The 18939-nt window shown below is 41.9% G+C and overlaps 1 protein-coding gene across 1 annotated transcript in view; it reads right to left on the bottom strand.

Annotated features, from left to right (window-relative positions):
• UGGT2 (UDP-glucose glycoprotein glucosyltransferase 2) overlaps positions 1-18939 on the bottom strand; it is a 272650-nt gene that overhangs the window by 75665 nt on the left and 178046 nt on the right. Inside the window, exons 24-26 of the mRNA XM_034758248.1 lie at positions 18566-18661; positions 16060-16162; positions 11037-11116 (exon numbers count right to left, since the gene is read on the bottom strand). Coding sequence (XP_034614139.1) covers positions 11037-11116; positions 16060-16162; positions 18566-18661 — 279 coding nt within the window. The remainder of the gene's footprint in view (positions 1-11036; positions 11117-16059; positions 16163-18565; positions 18662-18939) is intronic.

Genomic DNA, 18939 nt, shown 5'->3' with positions numbered 1-18939 from the left:
GCTCAACTCCCAATGGGGTCTAAACCCAGATAAATCCGTTTTACCCTGCATAAAGCTTATGCAGGGCAAACTCATAAATTGTTCGCCCTCTATAACACTGATAGAGAGGTATGCACAGTTGTTTGCTCCCCCAGGTATTAATACATACTCCGAGTAAATTACTAAATAAAAAGTGATTGTATTAAATACAGACAGTAGGATTTAAGTGGTTCAAAGTAGTAACAGACAGAACAAAGTAAGTCACCAAGCAAAATAAAATAAAATGCGCAAATCTATGCCTAATCAAACTAAATACAGATAATCTCACCCTCAGAGATGCTTCAGTAAGTTTTTCTCAGACTGGACATCTTCCAGGCCTGGGCACAATCCTTTCCCCTGGTACAGCTCTTGTTGCAGCTCAGGTGGTAGCTAGGGGATTCTTCATGATGGCTCCTCTTCCTCTCTCTTCTCTTCCCCGCTTTATATATCTTTTGCATAAGGCGGGAACTCTTTGTCTCTCTGGGTTTCCACCCCCCCCTCACTGGAAAAGCACCACGTTAAAGATGGATTCCAGTTCAGGTGACATGATCACATGTCACTGCAAGACTTCATTACTCACTTGCCAGCACACACATATACAGGAAGACTCACAGGTAAATACAGCCATCTGCAGACAATGGGAGTCATCAAGATTCCAAACCATCATTAATGGTCCACACTTTACACAATTACAATAGGCCCTCAGAGTTACATTTTATATTTCTAGTTTTAGATACAAGAGTGGTACATTTATACAAATCAGATGATCATACTCAGTAGATTATAAGCTTTGTAATGATACCTTACAAGAGACCTTTTGCATGAGGCATATCCCAGTTACTTACATTCACTTATTACTGTATTTTCTCTAAAACTATCTCAGTTACATTATATTGACTTATTATCAAGTTTTTATAAAACCATATAGACTGCACAACGTCACAACCGTAACAAGGGTGGACAACGGAAGCATTATAAGGATTTGCTGAAGGACAACCTAAAAAAATGTAATATTGACATTGATACTTGGGAGACACTTGCCCAGGACCGCTTAAAATGGAGTGAAGTCATACGTGATGGTCCCCTGCATTTTGAACTTGCTCACCGACAAGCCGAAGACAACAAGAGGCACAGGAGGAAGGAGAGACTGGTTTCCAGTCATGGTCAACAGCCTCCTGCTGAGCCTGAAAACATCTGCCCTCATTGTAATACAACTTGTGGTTCAAGGATTGGCCTTATTAGCTACCTGAGGACCCATAGCTCCCATGGAAGATGATCATACTCGGTAACGAGTGATCGCCCTTCATACTAACATATTATGCTTTGATGGGTCAATCCATCAGAGAGCTAATATTTTAAGAAGACTAGCAATTATATGGACTCATAAGTAGCCATTACTGCATTAACTTTGGTGAACTATAACTGAATTACAATGGAATTAGCCATGCTCCCTTGTCTAGAGTAGATAATTTTATTTTGGCAGAAAAAGGGCTGATTTCATTGCAAAACTTTATTTTTCCCCAGCACAAAAAAGTTTCATATTTGTGATGGTGTTTAATCTAAAATATTACTGGCTAACGCTGCTACAGTTTTTGGTTATTTGGATACAGAGAAAATTATGATTACCATTGTTCAAATCAACACAAGAGATCATCATACAACACCAATCACAGAGATTTCCCTCAATTCTAATGAAATGTAACTGAAGGTTCTTCAAGATGTGTGATCCCTATCTGTAGTCTACTGAGGGTTATGTGCATGTGCCATGAGCCCAGAGCTGGAGCTTTTCAAAGAAGTATTGCTCGGCTGTCCGCACATGCACCCTTGCATTGCCTCGTGGTTTCACCCGAGGCAATAAAGGGTGGGGCAGACTGTCCACATTTCCACTTCCTTCTCAACCACAAACCTACAGAGGGGAAGGAGTGTGGGATTGGAATACAGATAGGGTCCACACATCTTGAAGAACCTCCAGTTACAGCTAAATAACCTCCTCTTTGAGAGAGAGATGGTCCCTCTTGTATTTCTCTGAGAGTGTGAGGAAGATGGCAGAACTGTAGAACGGAGACCGCTGAGCTGAATGAGGCATCTGTCACAGAATCATATACCAGAGCATAGTGAGAGGAACAGGTGTGTACTGAACTCCACATGGCTGCTTTACATGGCCGCAAGGGGCACATCATGGAGCGTGGCTGTTGTTGATGTTTACACTCTCATGGAATGGGCTTGTATCTCATCTGGTGGGGAGCACCCTGACAACTGATAGCAGCACGTAATGCACCCTGAGCCCCACTTAGTCTCTGGGTGGAAATGGCCTGTCCTTTAATTCTCTCCGCTATGGCAACAAATAGCCTGGGAAACTTCTGGAATGGCTTTGACTTTGTAGGTAAAAGGTCAGGGCCCTATGCACATCGAGGGAATGAAGCCGCCGTTCCTTGTTCAAAACGTGTGGTTTTGGAAAGAAGGTAGGCAGATGTATGGGTTGGTTGAGGTGGAATTGGGAAACCACCTTTGGCAGAAACTTGGGATGCAGTCATAGTGAGACTTTGTCCTTATGGAATGTGGTGAAACTGAGGTTTGCCATCATGGCTCCCAGCTCACCAACCCTCCTCGCTGAGGTAATAGCAACAAGGGAAGTGACCTTCATGGACAGGAGAGAGACAGGACAGAAGGCCAGCAATTTGCAGGGAGAGTTCACTAAAGAGGTAAGGATTAGTTTGAGGTCCCATTGGGGAGCCCTGGGCTGAATGGGCAGATATTTACATTAAAAGGGCCTTCCTGAATCGGGTGGTCAACGGGTGGGTAAGAATTGAATGCCCTTTCCACGGGAGGATGGAAAGCACTAATGGTGGCTGCATGCACTCTGATAGAGCTGAGAGTGAGTCCCAAGGTTTTCAGGTGGAAGAAATAGTCTAAGAGTATGGAGATCTTGTGACATTCCCCTGGTGTTATCTGGACCAGTGAGCTGCTAGGTCACTCCAATCCTTGACTCTGGGAGCCAGCCTTACCCTGCTCTGCTGTAGGAAGCCCCACTCCTGGGCTGTTCACGCACAGCCTCTGGCATGTAAGCTACTCCTTGGATTGTGCAACCGAATGACACTAGCCAACATATCCGGTCCCAGACACAACCCTAGGAACCTCCGTCTTGCAGTGTCCCGTTATGCCTGCTGGACACTGCAAGCTTATATGAGTTCGTCAATTTAACAAAGAAATTGATATGTACCAGGCTTGTTATCCCAAGGGGAGTCTCTGACATGCTTCAAACCAAACACACTGCTTCAGGTAGAATAAACAAACAGATTTATTAACTACAAAGGTAGATTTTCAGTGATTATAAGTGATAGGCAAAATGTCAGAGTGGTTACCAAAAGAAAAGAAAATACAAGCACGCAGTCTAAACTATCAACCCTATTAGACTGGGCAGCAACTAGATTAAGCAGTTTTTCTCACACAACTGGATGTTACAGTCCTTAATATACAGGTTTGTTCCTTAAACCTGGGCCAGTCTCCTGTGTTGGAATCTTGTCTTCTTCTCAGTGTCTTGGTTGCTTGTAGCATAGGTGGGGGGCAGGAGAAGGGCCCAGTATGTGTCCACTTTGTCTATTTTATACCCTCAGTCCATGTGCTTGGGGAGCACAAATCCAGGCATGTCTGGGAGGCATTGCTGAGTCTCTCCAAGCAAGGTTGAGCAATTCCTCTGGTGTGGCCTCATGCAGGTGAGTCATTGTATTGTAGCTCTCTTGCTGGACAATGGCTGTTGATGGGTTGTTTGATAGCCCGCATAGCCGTTGGTTACTTTCCTTGCTGTTGCCTCTGGGGAGCTAATATCTGGCTGATTCCCCAACTTACAGCAAGTTTTAGTGACAACCATACAACACAATTCTCATAACTTCATATGCATTAACGATACACATAAATGGATACAGAAATGACTTTTAGCAGATCATAACCTTTCCCCTGATACCTTACAAGGCATGCTTTATATGTAAGATCACAATTATATGAAAATGAGGAATATGGGGGTTACACTATGCTCCCCCAAAGTATAGAATGTCACAGATTCAGGGGCAAGACCTTGCTGTAGGACCCAGGAGTGAAGCATGTCCATTTGGCCTGATAGGATCACCTTGTGGAGTCTTTTTGGCTACTGGAGAGGACATCTTGAACTGCCAATGAACATTCTTGTGCTAATAGAGTTGTCAATCCAAAAATCACGCTGTCCAGTGTAGCTTCCATGGATTGGAAGCCTAAGTCTGCTGTTGTATTGTGTCAGCCATTCCGGAAATGTCTGTAGCGGGAGTGAACATTGTTTCAGCGTGCAGAGAAGAAGAGGGAACCAGAATTGGTGAGACCAGAACAGAACAATCAGAACGATCGTCACTCTCTCCCACCTGAGTTTGTGGAGGATAAGGGGTAGAAATGTGTGTGGGTGGTGGGAACCCGCGGCCAGCACATCCTTTGCCTGCGCCACTTACTGCAGCCCCCATTGGCCTGGGATGGCGAACCGTGGCCAGTGGGAGCCACGATTGGCCAAGCCGGCAGACGCGGCAGGTAAACAAACTGGCCCAGACCACCACAGCGCTTATCCTGGCGAGCCGCGTGCCAGAGGTTGCCGACCCCTGGTGTAGTTTGTCCGGTCTGACCAATTGAAACTACAGTGTCGCCCAGTGAGTGGGCACAGAGTTCTCCCCAGAGCAATACTGGGTGCACTTGGTACCTGTGTGAGATGATTGGTATGCCTCAGCGACCAAAGATGTCAGTGATTATTCTGTTGTGCAACTCCCATTCGTGGTCAGTTGCAAAATTCTTGCTGAGAGAATCTGCAATCACATTCTGGGTGCCATGTAGGTAGGCTGCTGACAAAATAATATGGTGTTCGATGCACCATTCCCAAAGGGGAATCGCCGCCATACACAGCGCTGGGGACCTCACGCCCCCTTGTTTATGTAGTATACTGTGGTGGTGCTGTCTGACATGACAAGGATGTGGCACTAGCAGTTAGCTGGTAAGAACACGTTATGCTTTGCGTACAGCTCAAAGTTTGAGAATGTTTATGTGCATCCTGGCCTCTCGCATGGACCAGGTGCCTTGTGTCATGTGATTGCCAATGTGAGCACCCCAGCCTGAAAGTGACGCGTCTGTTATAACTGTCATGGTTGGTGAGGATGGGAGGAAGAACATCCCAAAGCAGTTTTGTATCTGGTCTGTCCACCACTGAAGAGAAGAGATGACCTCCGGTGGAACACTGAATATGGTGTCCATGGATTGGTGCATAGGGGAATAAACTCTTTGAAGCCATACTTATAGACAGCGAAGATTCAGGCGGGTGAAGAGTGTGATGTATGTGCACTCTGCCAAGTGCCCTAGGATGGAGAGACAGGTCCTGGCTGAGACCAAAGGGTTGGAGGTTATAAGGCTATTTGGTCCAGTAGGCTCTGGAATCTGTCCTGTGGCAGATAAGCTCATGTGCAGGCCAAATTGATATGAGTTCCTATGAATTCCATGGACCAAGGTACAAAGTTAATTTTTTGATATTGATGCTCACTCCTCTAGGGAGGAGAGGAGAAAAAGAAGATGGGGCATTGATGCTCGAGCTTCCTCTTTTGCCAGCAGCCAGTTGTCCAGGTATGGGAAAACAAGAATTCCATGACATTGTAGGTGAGCTGCTACCAGAGAGAAAACACTTGTAAAAACTCAGAGTGGTGGTAAGTCCGAATGGGAGAACCCTGTATTGGAAGCAGTTGAAGAATGGCATCACTGATTGGTAAGGCCACCCTTGGCAGTGAAGAATGTCTAGTAACTGGTGCTGACTGTCTTGCACCTCTTCCAGTGGGATCACAAGAGCATTGGCTATTCTCTGTAGTTCTTGAAACTGACGATAGTCATCTGCCAGGGAGGAAGATGTCAAGGATACAGCAGTGGCTGGAGATGATGAAGTGACTCTCTCTGGATACGCTGGTACTGGATTGATTGGTGCATCATCTAACATCATTTCTGAATGTCTACTGGATGAAGGGTGGGATGGTGAAACAGGGGAGTCCTCCTGAGTCAAACGAGACTGTTCCAAAAGTGACTATTGGGGCCATAAGCTCCAATATGGCCAACCTGGTTGATCCTGCTGTTGTTGTACTTGTGCCCAAGGAGCTGTATACCAGCTTCTTGGGTAAGGCAAGGGAGAAAACTGCCATAGAGCCATCGGAACCCTCTGGTAGTCATGTTCTGGAATGGATGTGACAGACTGTGCTGAACGTCTGGGTCCTCAGATTCAGAGGAGTCGGAGTCTTGCATGAATGGCAGTGCCAACGGAGCCACTAGAATGGGATGCATTGGAGAGGTATGGTCAGCAGGAGGTAGATGTAATGCAGGAGATGGTGCTCTCTGCAGAGTTGAGTGCCCGGAACAGGCAGAGACCTCGCTCCTTCCAGAGTGAACAGTTTGTCAGGGCAGGAGTGCTTCTGATTCTCCCCAGAGTCTATGGTATTTAGTCTCTTGACAGGACTGGAACTGGTAAAAGTGCCTGTCTCGGAAACTAAAATTCATGGAATACCGGCAGAGCCAAGGCAGGAGGGATACACGGGGATCCGGTGCCAGGCAAGCAGAGTGGCCTCTCATCACTCTAGTGTGTCTTGCAGTGTGTAGCTCCTCTGTGGCTGGAACAGCATCCTTCTTGGATTTAGAGGAAGACTTACTGCCATGCTTATGCACATGCTTCCAGGGCTCATGGCTAGGCCCCAATGCGGGGTCCATAGCACTGGTATTGGCAGATCCTGATGGAGGCTCCACAGTAGGGGGAGCACTCTTGGATTGCTCAGGCTGATATATGGGGTGACGGTTGTTCCCCGGCCAGGATCTGATTTCAGAGCCATGGCTACCTCCATGAGGTGCTTCTTGAGGCGGAGAGCTCGGCTTCCTGCATACAAGCAGGGAAGGAAAGGCAGATACTGCACCTGGAGGCAATGTGGGCTTCCCCCAAACAGTACAAATAGCATTGGTGTTTGCTGCTGATGGAAAATGAACAGGGGCAGGAAGCACAGACTTTGAATCCTGGCACCTTTAGCATAATCCACTACCTAGACATAGGAGCTGGGGTTGGGGAAGATGTTTGGCAGGAAAAACCGCTGAAGTGGAGTCCTAAGTTTTTAATTTAAAAAAAACTGCTAGGAATTACCAAAGTACAACAAAAAATAATAAAATCCTAACTATGAACAAAATAAGAACTGTTTTTGAAAATGTGTAACTAAGAACAAGAGGTCAGCAGAAGCTCCAACTCAGACCATGTGGCGGTGAGAAGGAACTGGAGTTGCAGAAGGTCCACCTCGCCCTTTATCACCTCAGGTGAAACCATAAGGCAATACAAGGACACATGCGTGGACAGCTGAGCAATGATACTTTGAAATGCTCTGGCTCCAGGTGCATGTGCATAACCCTCGGTGGAATACAGTAGGGACCATCACTTGAAGAAGGAGGAAATAATTAAAATCACAATGAACCAAACTATGTTGCACACAGTGCTAGTCTTGAATAAAACACTGTTAAATAAAAGTATTAATATCCTTTTGAGATTTTTACTCTCCCCCTCAAACACTTTGGATTCCCAAATAATCCACGGTAACTTAAATTTTTCAAAGATCCATGTTATTAATATCTGAAAGGACTAAGTATGACAATATGTTTAAAGAAGAATCCCAGATGTCTTAAATATCAGACACAATTTTGGCATTCCTTATATTTGTTTCACTTTTTATATATTTAATATTTGTAGATACATTTTTGTTTGAACTTTGGTGATGGAGACTTTTCAGGCATCACAATTAAATCCTTACAAAAGCAGATGCTTGACTGTTAATTCAAACCAAAAGTATTACACATTCATCACTTTTAGAACATATGTGTTAATGGGAAAGCCAAAAGAAGACAGGAGACTAGGTTGGAGGCAGAATATTCACCAGAAGAATGAGACCATTCTGTATATGTGAGCAAGTTCAAATTGGCCTAGCAATTATGAAGCCCTACAATTATTTATTTCCTGCAAAGAACCTATTTTATGCCTGAAAGAATGCACAAAAACAAGGGAATTCAAAATATTGTAACAAATGATTTAATTATTTTGGTAGTGACCCAGCTTCCTGATTACTATATAAAATTAAAGCAGAAAACAAAGAAGTGGACCTAATTATGGGTTACACAAGGTAGGTAAGGTAATATCTTTTATTGGAGAAATTTCTGTTGGTGAGAGAGACAAGCTTTGGAGTACTTTAATGTTATCGTTTAGTTAAACAAAACTACCAGAAACTCCATACCAATTAGTTATGCTAAGAGAACAACTGAGTCAAGAAGACTTAAATTGGCAATCTTGCACTTCAATTTAGGGAGGGTAAAGGAGAAGCTATTTCCAAAATGGATATTTTCCAATGACAACATTTTCCTTATGAATGATTCCATACTCAAAGTAGAAATTTCTGTAGGTCCACGTGTGAAGTCTTGCCAAGGATGCAAAGTCTATGCAGAATGCTAGCAGACCTACAGCAGCAGAGACCAATGAACTGCTAGAGGCCTATATCTTTAGAGAAGTCTCCAGTTATAATAGGGTCTTCTTTACCCCCCAAAGTGAGTTATCATTTGGAGTGGATGTAGACAGCTATTTTTCACTTTAATCTTTCATCAGGCAAGAATGAAGTGATGCTTATCAGAAGGGGGAAATGCATTTAAGAACTAGCTGAGACATTCCTTCTACCTTCCACTGTTCTACCTTCTACCTAAAGCCACCATTTGTCAAAGTGGTGCCAACCCTTTGGGTCCTGACTCCCCACTAAATATGGATGACCAGACAGCATCAGTATCTAAAAAGTCTTTTTTCACCTCTGGCTCACTAGGAAACTTCCATCCCTTTCTCAGAGATGAAGACCTGGCCACACTGATCCATGAATCTGTCACCTCCAGGTTGAATTACTGTAATTCACTGTATCTGAAACTGAATGTGAAGACAATTCACATATTCCAGCAAGTACAGAATGTGGCTGCCCCCTTTTGCACGGCTCAGAGTGCTGTGAGCAATCAGACCCATGCTTCAGCCCCTTAACTAACTACCAGTTAATTTCCACTGCAGTTTGAGGTTTTGGTCCTAATATTCAAAACAATTAATGGATCAAGCCCAGCTGCAATAAAGACTGAATTTTGAATTACAAACCACCACACCAACTGCGCTCCTCCAGGACAAGGTAGATCACAAAGGCCAGGACAAAGGTGCAGGAGACCTGGGGACAAATCATTCTTAACCAAGGGGATCCTGTAAGGGATAAAGATAGATTCCCTGGTGTCTGAACCTAACAATCAGAACCATCTACATTTTCATGAAGTTTCTGGGGACTAAAGAGAGACTGTGGGCTTGTCTAGTCAGTGAGTTTGTGCACAACAAGCTCTGCTGTAAATCACTTAGATTTACTCTGCTTTGAAATGGGAGTAGATCAAAGTGCACTAGGGAACTCTTGCGATAGCAGAGTCCACACAGCCTGTTAGTGCACATCATACTAGTGCATTGTAGATTTATTCACCAGTTTCTATGCAGTAGCTCACCATCTAAACTAGCCCTAAATGAGAAAATCCAATACTGGAAGTGTAAACTCTCATATGCAAAACTTAGGGCTCTCCTGTGGCAGATGAAAGTATGGGACCACTTCAGCCACAGACATCAGAAAGTCTCCTGCAGACAAAGAGCTAGCCTACATTAGAAAGCTTTTGCCGATGCAGCTATACCAGTATAACTATACCCTCAGAGACTGTTAGTGGAGCTGCAGCTTATATCGGCATAAGAAGATTTTTTGTCAGTATAGGTAAACTGCCTTCTCAAACAACATAAGCTATATTGGCAAAAGGACTCTTGCAGGTATAGCTGCATCAACACAGGGGGGCTTGCCGGCATAACTATGTCGGTCGCGGTGCAGATTTTTTCACACCCCTGACCGAGATAACTATGCTGACAAATCTTTGTGGTGTACACCTGGCCACAGTCACTAGGATTGTTGAAAGTCTTCACTCTCAGTGTACTTTTCTTTATCCATCTGTTCAGTCTTTTGAGATCTATCGATTCTTGTAATCCTCCCATTTTTTAAGAACAATGAAGATAGAGCACACACCAAAGGATCATTGTTCTGAGGAAACTGGCTTTATTATCCCTATATATAATAGGGATAATAGGAGAGGGAAAGAAGAACAGATGCAGGGGAGCATTGAACTCCAGGGAATAACAGTAGTAGAAAACTTCCAATACTATATGTCAAAGATTGTGAGGGCTCAAGAATCTTGAAAGTGAGCCGTCCTGTCTTTTAGAAAGATGGCTGGATGATGGCACATTCTAGAGCAGTCATGCTAAGATTTTACAGGTGCTTCTGACCTTTGTGTTGGTTCTACAGTTTCATGACTTTCTTTAGAACAAGAGTTACATTTCTTTCAAAATGTTTATTGAAGAAATAGTCTTGAGTTTTGCAAAAGGGACAAGTACTTTTTCTAAGACTTTTCTAAGTGTTATTCTAAATGAGCACCTTCATGCAAAATTAGGTGAAACAATTTGATGGGTTACAGAAGAGAATAAAATGGAAATACTAAAGAACAAGGAGGAATTCCATAAATGTTTTAAAGAAAGAATGAGGGCCAGTAAATGAAGCTGATATTATGCATTTTAGTTAAAAGACCCCATGTGTAGCTCTCTCAACTCTTTTTGATGTTTGAGGGATTAACTGTTGCAGAAAAAACAATGGACAAGAAACTTTGAATCAGTGTTTTTAAATGTAAATATTTTTGTGATTTTAAATTTGAAAAATGTATTCTCATTAATTACTTTAATCTCACATAATATATCTTGTTATGTATAAACTACCACAGTACTATTCAATTTAATATTAATCCAGCAGCAGGAATCAGCCTCCCTGAAACATTACTGATTCTTGAGGAGATTGTATCACTGCAGCTTCTTTTAGTCATATTATATCACATATCTCAAAGAACAGCTATAGTTTCTTACTCACCTCTTCAAAGGTACTTCTGACAACTTAGATCTAGAGTTCATAAACAGCCTCAGTTTCATGTTGACAATATTTCCAAGTACCTAATAGAAAAGAGAATTTTTCCATATTAAAAAATGGGTTTGGGTAGTTAATCAAATTTCTTTGGCTTTGAAAACAAACTATTTTCTTGACAAATCTTTTTTCCCTCTGTGATGCGGTGTATTAACTCCACACTAGAACTGAAGGGGTTAAGGAGCAGTTCTCAGCCCAGGTGACTCCATTCCCCTGAACCTGCAGACCATGCTTCAGCTAGAGCAAGGGGCTTTAAATGGAGCCAGACAAATCAGATGGGGGCAGATGAGGGAACAGGGCAGATCTGCCCTGAGATCTCCTGACCAAAGCTGCTACAGAAGTCTCTACTGGGAAGGGAGGAACTACCTCAGCAACTCCCAAACTGTGGATCAGTAGATGGGGTCATGGATCCAAGGGGCAAGATTTCGCTTGTGAGACAATGATGGCCACAAACATGTCTGGGCCTACTCCACAAATGTCGCACCTCTCCTAGCCTGACATTTGTGGAGCAGATCCAGGCTGTGTGGAGGTGGCTGTGCGAGCGCCACTTGGCCATTAGCACCATCCAGCTGTGCAAGTATCCACGTGAGAGACTTGAACCCAGAAGACCCTTATTTGTGGGCAGCAAGCTTATCAACAGAGCATTCTCTCTGCTTGAGCTGGTAAGAGCCTATGCTACCCTTTTCTGAGATGGGAATCTGCAATGTCTTGTAAACTCCTTAAGGCAGGGCTCATATCTTCCTTTATACGACCCTGAGTACCCTGTTGGCACTCAGTAAAGAACTGTTTTAAGTCGCTGTCTCTGTGCTGCAAACTCCTGGCTGACAATGAAATTATTTAGCCTCCCACACAGGTGATGACTGAGCATCTCAGCCAGATGAATCAACAGTTTGAAACCTTTTCCCCCTGATTTGGACAGGTCAAAGTCTGACTGTGTGTGAAATCCCTTTCATTGCAAGCCTGATGCCATGGATTTGCCAGCAGCTCAAATCAAACAGCTCATCAAAATTTCCTGCAATCGAGCCTTGAGAGGAACATATGTCCAACTTTCTCTCCCAGAGATCTGGTTCACTGTCAAGAATGACTATACTGCAATCTCAACACATGCCTTGAAACTGATGGTGCCATTTGCAAGCACATATATGTGTGACGCTGGATTCAGTGCGCTTGTGTCCATCAGGCCACAATATCCATCTACCATTGATGTCACATCAGAGATTAGATGTGCAATTTCTAACATGCTGCCGGACTTTGAGAAGCTGTGTCGCAACATGCAAGACAATGTCCCACATTAAAGAGCACTAATTAACATGCTGAATTCCTTGAATTGCTTGGTCACTGTGTTGCCTGTGCTGACAGTAAGTCTCAGAATGGGGTCATGCAGGCAAAAAGTTTGGGAACCCTGGGCTGAAGATTGTTACCCTCACTTTTTTCCCTTTTGCTATCTTAAGCTGGACGTTGAGACTGTGGAGGAAATGGTCCAGGGAGGCAGTCTTGAGATATGTCCTGGTGCCTGACATTGGTTGTCTCTCATAGGGCCCTGGGTCAGAGTCTGGTGGAGTAGGAGGGCTTGGGGTTCCCTAACCAACACCCTTCCACCCCTCTCAGGAGTAAAGAGAAGAAAGAGACACTGGAAGTCTTGTGGCAAGGGCAAGCCACCTACAGGAGCTAGGAAACAGACTGAGGCTCCTTCCGTTTTAAGGACACAGGACCCTCTACAGTTCATTGGACACTGCTTCCGCTAAAAAGGGAGTTGAGCTAAATTGGGCTGAGCTGCCACCCACCAAAAGTCAGGCCATCCCAGTTCTGGAGGAGTTGCCAACAGGAGGCACCAGAGACCCAGGGGGAAATTGAGGGTCAATGACTTAAGCACTAGGTAATGCCACTGCTAAGCCCGGCCTCCTGTCAAACCCTTTCTAAAGCTTCAGTAACAATCAGTATATATCTTAAGAATTCTTTCAGTTCTAAGTATCTGCATTAAAGAAAGATTATTGTCAGTTAAGTTAGGTAAAATATAGACCTGCCCTAAAATTAGTTCTGATCCAGCTTGGAATGTCCTCCATATTCTAAATTTTAATATGTTTTTCTCCAAAATATTAACAAAATATTAACAAATTATTTTTTTAGAAACAGCTGTTGTCTTCATCTCCTTGCATTATGTATTAAAACTTTTTTAATCTGTACCTCCCAGTTTAAAGATAATGTTTTCTCTCTTATGAAATCTATATTGGTTCTGCAACAGCAAAGTAGCAAACATTAAAGAATTATGCTGATATTACCAATGATAGATTAAACTCTTCATCCCAGAATTTTTGAAGCATTTCCACCTACTCTCTTATTTCTTTCTATCTGTTTGTAGTCATTTCTAATGCACCCATCTCCATAGTATTGGTACATAGTTGCTATTTACAAAATGAGAATAAAACTTCTTGCTCACATTTCTTTTGTTCTGTGGACAACTCAATGTTTAATGATGAATTCTCTGGTGATTATATAAAGGAAAGCAGATAAATATAACAGCAATTAAAACTGAAAGGTTAACATTGTTCAGAGTCATAAGGCTGTTTTCTAGTATACTTAGGCTGCATTTGGTTCAAGGAATCTAGTTTGGCTTATTAAGTGTCATACTTTCTCAGACTAGTTTTCGAATTATCTGGAACTCCTAACTGTGACTTTGTAACCTATCAAAAGCCTGTTCATCTTCTTATAGTCTTAATACGCGACAATTTAAATTTTCTCCAATACAGTATCATGAGACTAGTTTGAAGTGACAACCAAATGACACAAGGTACTATAAAAATGGAATACTTTCACCAGAGCACACAAATCGAATGATTTTGATTAAACTGCTCATAAATGATTGGGACGCTAATCATTTACTGGTGAATGACTCCTTAATTTTTTTGTTGCACTACATAACACACAGGATTTATGCCATGGATAGTTACCATTATAATTATTTGTAGAACACCGGGAAAATGTTTGGTGCTTTACAAAACAATATATAAATATAAACCCAGCACAGAAGAGCTTATGGTCTTGATGCCAGACATATACAAGACAAGATACCCAGAGATGGCCGAACTTAAAATCTTTTTCCTTTAGGTTTTATATGTGTATGTGCTTATTTAAACAAACACACTCTTCTGGAGGAGGTGTAATGGTTTAATGTTTGTAGGGCATAATGAAATAGGCAGAGCTGAATAGTTTTTCAAGAGAAAATGCAGTTTCTGAATATTTTTATTTGGTTTGTTAAACTGACTCAAAATGTTTTGTTTTGACTCATTTCAACATTAAACTGCAACTCCTATCACTGCAAGTTGCCTCTTGGGAGATGAAGTTCAGGTCTCCATTCTCTCTCGGGCTGGACTCCCTAGGTGGGTGGCATCTTTCATGATGCAAGGCAGCCTCCCCCTTTGACTAAGTGGCATTGTGCATCATGGAAGTTACACAGCTGCAGGTATATCATGGGAGATGTATTTGAGCCAGGGAGTCCAGTTCATAAAGGAGAACAGGAACATCAGACCTGAACTACAACTCTCAGGAGGCAATGTACCACAACAGGAAAATACAGTTTGTGCATCAATCCAAAACAAAAATATTTTGATTCAGAAACATCATAATGTTTCATTTTGATTGAAAATGCTGAAACTTAATATTTCATCACTTCTGAACTGAATTTTTCAGAACGATTTGTTCTCTGACAAATTGATATTTCAACCTTTTGTTCCAATTTGGGACAAAAACAAATGTTGAAATATCAGAATTTCCCATGAGATCAAAATTTTGCTTAGCTTCATCCTCAGGAGAGTTATGAGTGAGAAGCAAGTCGGAGTCCAGTGTACCGAGATTGGAAGGACATTCCATGCTCAGGGAACATAATGGGAAAAGGCATGAAAATGGGAGTTGAAAAAAGGAACAACTTTGTGAGGCTTGCATCACTTTCAAGGGGAAGGAGGTAAAACAGACTGCAACAGGAATTAAGATATGCTAGGGCAAAATTGTGGAGGGCCTTGAAGTCAAAGCAAGAAATTTAAATTTCACATGGGTAGTCTTAAAGGAATGGCATAATATGACTAATGAGAAAGGAAGGTAATTTTAGCAGCTTTGTATCCATGGTATTCTCAAGATCAGGGGTTCTCAACCTTTTTCTTTTTAAAGCCCGCCCATCCACAGCCCACCTGTGCCAGAACAATTGTTTTTCTGCACATCCAGTAGATTAAAAGCTATATTAAATTGAAAGTCATACAGTTAAACACACATACACATAATATAAAGAAGAAATGGATAATATAAGTCCACAAATAAAAAACTGAAGATTAAGTTCAAATACTTATATGCCTGTATTTCCCCACTGCGTGGGGCTGAAGCCCAAGTCATGCCACAGGGGGCTCCCTATGGTGTGAGGCCCCAGGCAATTGCCCTGCTTGCTACCCCCTAATGACTGCCCTGCTGAAGCCAATAGGTTTCAGCATATCATGCAGGAAAATTAACACGCTCTCTGGTTAAGGGGGGGGGGGCAATGTGTCCAGACAGAGCAAGGGGAAACAACATTTATTTTCTGTATGCTCTCTGATTTATTTTAGCAGACCCTCTGAAACCTGCTCAAGGCCCCCCAGGAGGCCATGAAACCCCAGTTGAGAACCGCAGCTCTAGATAATCAACAGTTACACACAATAGAGGACTGTTCTTGGATATTCTTAATAGTACTAGCCACCCAAAGGAACATCCATTCACGCACTGAAATGAGGTTAGATTTTATGGATATATCTTCTAATGAAGACATTAATTTTTTATATCGTTAAACGTATATTTGACCATTTAAGTTAAACTAATCTGTCAGATAAATGTTAGGCTGTAATTTTTTTTTATATATTTCAGTACATACATGTAAAAATAAGAAAAAAAAACATGCTTAGTACAAGATAAAGTACACAAAACTACAAATTAAAAGAAATTGCCATCATCTTACAATCAATAAATGTGCCATCTTCTGTGCTTCTCTTGTTAAAGGATCAACAATAGCAATAACATCATAGAATGGTTCATTCTGTTGAGGATCTATTTTTACTATGCTGTTAAAAAAGATGTAAAACGTAAGTGAAATGAAAAATTCTAAATTAAGCTTGTGGAAATAACAATCATCAACGGTTTTCTTAGTTCTGAATTTATCATATTTTTAGCACTTTACATCACCTTTAAGAATTTTTCAATATAAGACATTGCTCCAAACATTTATCAGAGTCTCCTTGTGAAGTGTCCAGAAAAGCACAGTATGAACAGAAATACTTACCTTTCTGTTCATTATAAACCTTTCATGAAAGCAATATCAGCCAGAATCTTCCTCAGGTTTCCATCACCACAGTGTAGTGGTGTGGCCACCTACCGAGCGTTCCTTTGGAGCTGACTTTGGGACTCCTCCCACTGTAGCTGGTTGGAAAATTGTACCTCCTGCTGCTTTTGCAAAAGTTGCAGGAGGAAGGTCTGGGTCTTTTGCTACTGATCAGCTCATAGACAATTTTCTCCATCTTTCCTATATCCATTTCGCTCCTTGGGGGGAGGGTCTTTGATCCTGCTGACTACACAAGTTTGTGGCTGCCTACTGAGCACCTCCTCATAGCCAGGGGTTGCTTTACAGACATCCTGCCCCTATTACCCGCTCAAATACTCCAGATAGTCTATTTTGTAACTCACAGTAGCCCTTTCTTGGGCTAGTTTAATGTCAAATAAAATTTACACAAACCTCAGAAACCTTAGTCATAAAATAATCCAAACAGTCTTTAATATAATGTCCAAAATCATAAGCCCAACCTGAAACCACCAGTCCCCAGCACCACTTTATCCCTTTCTCTAACCTGAATCATCAGATTTAGAAAGTATCAAGGGTCAACAGTGACAGAAATTTGATTTAAAACATTAATAAAAATGTTAAATATAATAGAACGGAGGAACTTGTTTGTTCCTCCTAGACAAGGATTTGTTTTGACAAACCAGATTAAAAGGAGATAATGTATTAATCAGAGGTCCTTGATTAGAGGAAGCTGGAGCCATAGGAATGAATAGTAGGCCCTCATTAAATGCATAAGATAATAAATCATGGATTGCAAATATGATTAGTGAATTCCCACTATTTTTCACTAAACAACGTATCAGTTAGGTGCTGCCAGGAGTGTAACCAGTGCGAGTGATGTTTCACATCCTACAATCCCATGGGAGAGTACTATGTCACCTCAGGTTCTCAGTGTGTTTTGATCCAGGGCCAAGGTACTTGCAACTGGCTGCTGGTGCTGCTCTTCTTCCTCTCACTATGCTACAAAGGCAGGGCCAGACTCAGTACGCCATGGCAGTTTTTCCAAATGAAACTGAACAGGAACTTGGGAGTGATGATTACAGGAGGATAAATGAGTCTTCAGGAAGGTTCTTCTGTTACTCTCTTCTTCGGTCATGGTTCTAATGCTGCCCTTTCTACCTTTGAAAACTTAACCTGTTTCTGCAACTAGTCATTAGAAGAAAGTAAATCTAAAGATGGCTACCATGAGCTTACCATTAATGAGAAGACAGGAGTCCCCCTCCTCTTGCCTCACACTTCTTGTCCTTCCAATAAAGATTTACAGATGTGAACCTTAGTATTTTCCAGTTTCATTTAGCAACAGAAAGATGCCAGTGGCATACTGACTTTCATTGGCTCCTCATGTTTCAGGTCAATGAGATGGGGTAGCAACAAACACAGACACTTAAACTCACTGCTTAAGGCTCCCAAACAAATGTAAATCTGCCTGCTGGCTTTTAATATATTCTTGTAGCAGCCAAAGCACAACAGTGAGAACCTACCCACCCCTACTGCAAATAGAGTTGGTGGTGAGAGCAGTACCATCATCCATCTGCAGGTGACATAGTCTTGTTTGAGGACAGTGCTGAGTGCCAGAAGTGTGAGCAGAGGTGACATGCTGCTAATCCCCGACTCCAGGAAATGAATAACATATATACTAACCTTGCAAACAATAATCAGTAATCCACAAAATTCAATAATCTCTACTGGGGCTTTCCACATCAGTGCAGATTAGTGAGGCTCTCTTGTAGCTGTAGTTTTCCTGCGATTTTGTTTAACTACTTTCAGGTTTTTAAATTAGTAAGTAAATATAATGTTCTGATTCATCTTCTTCTTCTTCTCTCCCAGTACCCCCACTTCCACTCAATATAATTCTATTTGTCACTTTTTTCAGTGTTGATTAGAAATAGATAAAATGTGTCAATCTTTTGCCATTACTGACTAATATACGAGTAGTGAAATTAAGATGGACTGTGTTGCTCATTGGTTTCCTGAACTGTTTACACAATCACAAAATCAGTTTCTTCTTTTAAAACTACAAATGTTTACTGAAGTTCTGGAAGACTGGATACAGTACTTGAAGCATTAATAATGTTTAATATTAAGATGCAATAGCTATATATACATTATGATGAGAGACTGAACTTACCTGTGTTGCTCTTTGAGAAATTCAACATTTTGTCTAATGACTGTTTTAGGCAATGAAGAGAGAAGGGCATCCACTTTCATAATCAAATCACTGCCACTAGTACAATAAAACAAACTTAGTTAATATGTGACTTTTCTAATAAAAAGGGAATAAAAGATTCATTTTCAATGTATATCTGTGTGCATAAAAGACTGCAAAAATATGTCAAGTAACAGAGGGGTAGCCGTGTTAGTCTGAATCTGTAAAAAGCAACAGAGGGTCCTGTGGCACCTTTAAGACTAACAGAAGTATTGGAGCATAAGCTTTCGTGGGTGAACGTCTGATGAAGTGGGCATTCACCCACGAAAGCTTATGCTCCAATACTTCTGTTAGTC

Source organism: Trachemys scripta, chromosome 1 (assembly GCF_013100865.1).
Source record: "Trachemys scripta elegans isolate TJP31775 chromosome 1, CAS_Tse_1.0, whole genome shotgun sequence".
NCBI lineage: Eukaryota > Metazoa > Chordata > Testudines > Emydidae > Trachemys > Trachemys scripta.
Note: the sequence above shows the minus strand (reverse complement) of the source record. Positions and strands in the feature narration are given on the sequence as shown.